Raw genomic sequence first — 5580 nt, 5'->3', positions numbered from 1 at the left:
GTGCTTTCAACTTCCTCCGTCTTGAAGTGACTGTAAATGCATTCCTGGCTTTCATCAAGCTGAACATGTCGTCTCTTTATTATTATGCGTGAAGGTTGTTTTATGTTTTTATCCAGACAGTTGGATGAGAAAAATGTAGTTTTTTGTAGTGAAAAGTTTAAAAACAGTATATAGTGGTGGCATATAGTGACTTCTGATGAAAGTCACTTTTTACAGCATCTGAGTGTGCTTGCTTGTGTGTTTGCGTGTGTTTTCTAAAGCTGCAGTGGATTCAGCTTTCTCTGCCACAGTATGAGGACTGCACCCAAGAGAAAACTAATGGTCCCATGAGAGGCTCCTGGAAGCAAATGAAATGATCCTAATCACTTCAAATAAAGATACATGCATCCTTAGTACATGGAGGCCATATTAAAATAGAACCCCAACTTTTATGTCAGCAGTCATGATGAGCTATAATGAGGCATCTTAAAAGTGCAATATTTCTGCAGAATTCATTCAAACAGGAAAAGCAAATGAGGATGGGGACTGATCTGCGGAGTGTGACGATGACTAACCGACGCACATCCTTTTCTGACGGATGACGAGCATGAGCCAATCTAGGTATAGGGAGCGCTCTGGGGGGAGAGAGTAAGGAGGAGAAACCGCTGGCTGTGACAGTGACAGTTGCTTCTCTGCTCGGCTTGCCCCCCTCCTCCTCCTCCTCTCTTCAGCTTCATCACCATCATCATCATCACCCGCCTCGGCAACAGCAGCTTCAGCTTCAGCAGCAGCAGCAGAAGCACAGGCAGAGACCGTCGACAGAGCGGAGAACGAATAAGCAGCACGCATCTTCAAGAGGTGCTCCACTTGAAGGGGAAGATGGGGAATTTGCAGATGGCCAAACGCAAGGATCAAGAAATCCGACAAAATCTTCTTTTATGACACAAACTCGGCTTTACGAACCACTAGGAACTATTCAAATACTAAAAGGTAAGTTTACCGATATTATATTTTTTTACTGATGCACTGCTGACTACAATGCAAACGATTCACAGGTCAGTCTTCAAAAATATCCAATCAGTTTGGATCAAATTTATATATATATATAATACAAAATATTGCGCTGGATTATGATTATGAAAAGCGAAAAAAATCATCAATTATAATCTTAATTTTATTTTTAGATTGTGCGAAAAAGACCAAGCTTGTTGAATTCGCTTTAACACGTTATTTTAAGGTTACTTTCGGCTCCCATGGAGAAAATCCGCTTTAATTTTCATAATTTCCGAACCTAACATGCATATTACTGTCGAGTAATGAAGTTATAATAATATATGTTACAGAAAGGAGGAGCAACCAGAGGAGGAGAGCAGACATTTAAGAGGATCTCTCTGCCCCCTTGTGGTTCAGTTTCATGCTGCGTTGCAAGATTTTTCCAAAAATAAATAATTTGGGGGAAAACCAGCAGCGATAACAGCCTGTTTGTATCTATATCACATTTTTTTCTAAATTGATTTAAAATATAGATATATATTTTTTAAAAAACCATATCTGTTCAAATCAAAGCCTTTTTTGTAAAACATACTCTCTGATATCTTGAAGCACCATCCAAACTCTTCAGCACCATTTAACCCTTTCATACAGTCCTTTATAAGCCTACAGGGTTTGCTTATTTATGCTGTGCAGCTCCATTCATCTCATAAATGGCCCACATTCATGTATCATCCCCTCTGTGGTTTCCTGTTATGTAATTTCATCCCCATCAGACTGCATCAGCCTCACAATGTTTGCTGCTCGGCTTATATGAGCTCACGTGGGATGTGTGCACATATAGAAGTAACATAACACGCATGTAAAAGACTAGGCAGGGTTAAAAAAAAAAAAGGTAAGTGGGATGCAGTGATAAGTGTTCTTTGTTTTGCCTGTCAGCATGAGTGTGTTTTGTATGTGTGTGGGTGTGGTGAAGTAATGAATTCATGCAAACAGCTTTCACTGTGTGAAAACCTCTTTTGGCTAATTAGGGGAACAAAAACAAACCTCACAGCAACTGTGTTTAAATGTAATTTAAATACACTGTAATGATGTTTTGCTTCATATTTCAGAATACCCCTATTTGACACCTAGAAAACATGGATGTGTCTGCATCATCCCTCCAGTATGGATCCAAAAAGCGGGTTAAGATTCACCCAAACACGGTCACAGTGAAATATGCCACTCACTTCCCTCAGCCTGGTGATGAAGGGTATGATGATGCTCCCTCTTTTGAGGATTTTGGCGCCTTTGCAGAGGCTAATGTGGGGAAGAGACTGGTGTCAGAGAGCAAAGGCGGCAGGACTTTCTTTGGGACCATGGAGACCCAGCCTAAGCAGCCCAGTGTGCAAAGAGACAAGGGGGTGGAGGGCCAGCTGGCGAGCTTTGGGGAAGCGAATGTGTTGGCTTCCAAGGTTACCTGGATGGCTTTGTTTGGAGCAGCAGTGGCTCATGGTTGTGTTGCACTGATTACTCGTCTAGCGGCCGATCGTTCCAAGGTTCCCTCTCTAGAGCTGCTCTTCATCCGCTCTGTGATCCAAGTGCTGTCTGTCCTGGTGGTCTTCTACTACCATGAGGCCCCCTTTGGTCCTAAGGGCTACCGGCTTCGCCTCTTCTTCTATGGTGTCTGCAACGTAATCTCAATCACTTGCGCCTACACATCCTTCGCCATTGTACCACCCAGTAATGGCACCATCATGTGGCGTGCCTCCACCACTGTCTTCAGTGCAATACTGGCCTTCCTGCTGCTGGACGAGAGGCTGGGTTACACAGATGTGGTCACAGTGGTGGGCAGCGTGTTCGGTCTGTGCCTGGTTATGGTACCAAACGTAGCAGATGAGGAAAAGTCCAGGCTGGGGTTTTGGAAGGAGGCCTTTGGCTACACAATGACAGTGATGGCCGGCTTGACTGCTGCCCTGTCCATGATCGTCTACAGAGCCATCAAGGAGCGCGTCAGTATGTGGACGGCACTGTTTACCTTCGGCTGGACAGGCACAGTGTGGGGTGCGTCCACCATGTTTATCATGCAGGAGCCCATCATTCCTCTGGATGCGGAGACCTGGGGCTATTTAATCGGGATCTGTATCTGCTCCACTGTGGCATTCCTGGGAGTCTACTATGCTCTGAATAAATTTCATCCGGCCTTAGTTAGCACCGTGCAACACCTCGAGATTGTGGTTGCCATGTTTCTCCAGCTCATTGTTCTGAGGATGATCCCATCTGTCTATGATGTCATCGGAGGCCTGGTCATCATGATCAGTGTGTTCACGCTGACAGGAGTCAAGCTGTACAGGGTGAGCAGAGCCATTCGGCAGGATTATCAAGAGATCTTGGACTCTCCAATCAAATGAATTTAGATATGTCAGTCTGTTTGTTTACAATGTTGCTTGGTTGTGCCATTTAAAGAATGTCTGGATCTTCATCTGATGATTTTTGTAATGTGTTGTCGAAATGAGTGCCAGTTGTGTAACTAATGTCTTAATCTTTGTGTGTGAAATAAAAGACAAATGTAATGTGGTGACTATTTTCCCTCAGTGGTAATGCTTTGATGTCAAATTGTGTCACAGACCAGAAAAACAAAAAGGAAAAAGTGAGATTTACTCTTCAGTCATTCTGACCTTTCTGATTCTGGTCTTGTGAGTGGCAACGTAAAATCATAACATCAACAAAGTGTGGTGTAAACCTTTTGGTGTCACACTGTCACAATGTGTACATGTCAGCCCAGAAATCATACGTGCCAGCAATGAAAGAATAAAAATAAATACCAACCACACTCTACAAAATAACTGGTATTGATTTTCTTAGCCTTAATCTGCTGCTTATCAACACTGTGTCATTTGTTCAATGAAGATCCCATCACAGCAAAAGAACAGAGAAGGGGATGATGGCTTTTATCTGCTGGGACAAAGTTTCTAAATTGTTCCTATTAAAATTTAAAGTCAGTTTATAGTAGATGAAATGAAAGTAGCAGTCTCTAACCTACCAGCTGCAATATTTTTAAGGCCGAACGGCATTGTTTAGTGCTCCTCTCACTGCCAGGAGCCAACGCTCCTAGCCCCATCGGATGGTTAATACTTATCACCGGTGACTCCATCCCTGCATATTGCTTCTGTTTACTTTCAGATGCATATCAAACTAATGCCAAGAGGCAGGTGCACTGTATTGAATTAACAATGCAGAACTGTCTGCTTGTTCAACAGCGCATGTCTGTGATGCATTTTCTGAAGCTGAGGTAGCAAGTCAGCGTCTCTGTTATTGCCCCAAAACACAAAGCAGCAGCGGTGGAATAAAAAAAAGGCATAATGATGATGCAAAGCGGATGAAAGAGGAAAACCGACACAACACGAATGGTTCACTAACAGCCCAGCAGGTGGCATTGACAACCTACTTCATTATACTCAGAGCCGCAAGTGTTTGTGTGATTTTATTATGGTAAGTTATGGAGCTAATTAGGGCTATAACCAGCGGTTAACAATATTCAGCTGATGCATCAAACCGGTTGGGGAACTGAGGAACACACTTCCTCCTCATTTAGTCAAAATAGTGATTGTGTACTAGAAGTGAGGTAAATTATGACAGAACCTTATCAAAGCCACACATAAAGCAGATAAGTTCCCTAAAGCCATTCTGTGTTGATGACACTCTACTATTTCATTACATAAGGGAGTGATTAGACCACAAGCCCCAATCATTTACAGACCACATGTAAACAAACACCCTCACAAGCTAATACTGATGGAGTAAAGTAAGCTTTAGTCATTTTCACTCATCCAGTACACATGCCTGTATGTTATAGTTTTGTGGGTTTTGGGTGCAGAAAGCAAAAAGCAAAAAGCAGAATACATGTAGAGGAGGCCCATCTGTTTGAGCAGGAAACAGATTGCATCCTGCAGCGAGCTGCACAAACCATCCAAATTACTCTGCAACTCTCCTCACCACAAACATGTTTATTCGATGTATCATTGTTCCCCAGGAGGGGCTTGAATGGAATTTGATGATGAGTTATTGTACGTTTTCTCGTGTGTGTGGGTGTGTGTGTGTGTCTGTGTTGCATGGTAAAGATGAGTGCGCATTTTATGAATTGTTCAAAACCACATCAATGATATAATAAATGTATTCACCCATTCTTTTTTTAAGGTATACAGAAGCAGAGATATTTGAGGCTACAGCTAGCAGAGATGAATTGGGGAAAGCTGTTTGGACACTTTTATGAGAGTGATTAATCAGATTGTCCCTTTAAATGTTTTCATTTTGAACACTGATTGTAGGTCAGCCCTTAAGAAGTAATTAATAAAGCTTAAATAGGCAACGAGTTATAAGATACCCCCTCTGCTTGGTTCCTCATTTACTCGTTCATTTATTGTAAAAACATTGTTTCGATTATTTACCCTCTCAAGGCGAAAACCATGACGAAAGCCTGTGGGAACGCAAAAAAAAAATCAGCAGCTGCATTGTAATTGACTGACAGCATGTGATCTCCAATCAAAAGGGAGCCAACTCTTCCTCAGCCAATCGTGTATCAGTAGGCGGGACCTGAGGAGGTGCCTGAACTACTTGTGTAGCTGCGGCTAG

The 5580-nt window shown here is 42.6% G+C and overlaps 1 protein-coding gene across 1 annotated transcript; it reads left to right on the top strand.

The window, feature by feature from the left end:
* The first annotated feature begins 662 nt into the window (after positions 1 to 662).
* On the top strand, positions 663 to 3725 carry slc35g2b (solute carrier family 35 member G2b). Its single transcript, XM_028433261.1, has 2 exons — positions 663 to 969; positions 2082 to 3725. The coding sequence occupies exon 2, from the start codon at positions 2109 to 2111 to the stop codon at positions 3357 to 3359; it is 1251 nt and encodes a 416-aa protein (XP_028289062.1). The 5' UTR covers positions 663 to 969; positions 2082 to 2108; the 3' UTR covers positions 3360 to 3725.
* The last annotated feature ends 1855 nt before the right edge of the window (positions 3726 to 5580 follow it).

This window comes from Parambassis ranga, chromosome 20 (genome assembly GCF_900634625.1).
Source record: "Parambassis ranga chromosome 20, fParRan2.1, whole genome shotgun sequence".
Taxonomy (NCBI): Eukaryota; Metazoa; Chordata; class Actinopteri; family Ambassidae; genus Parambassis; species Parambassis ranga.
The sequence above is the reverse complement of the archived record's forward strand: the minus strand, read 5'-3'. Positions and strand labels throughout refer to the sequence as shown.

Coding starts and splice junctions, on each gene's coding strand:
- slc35g2b (XM_028433261.1), top strand. CDS start 2,109: ATGGATGTGTCTGCATCATCCCTCCAGTATGGATCCAAAAAGCGGGTT.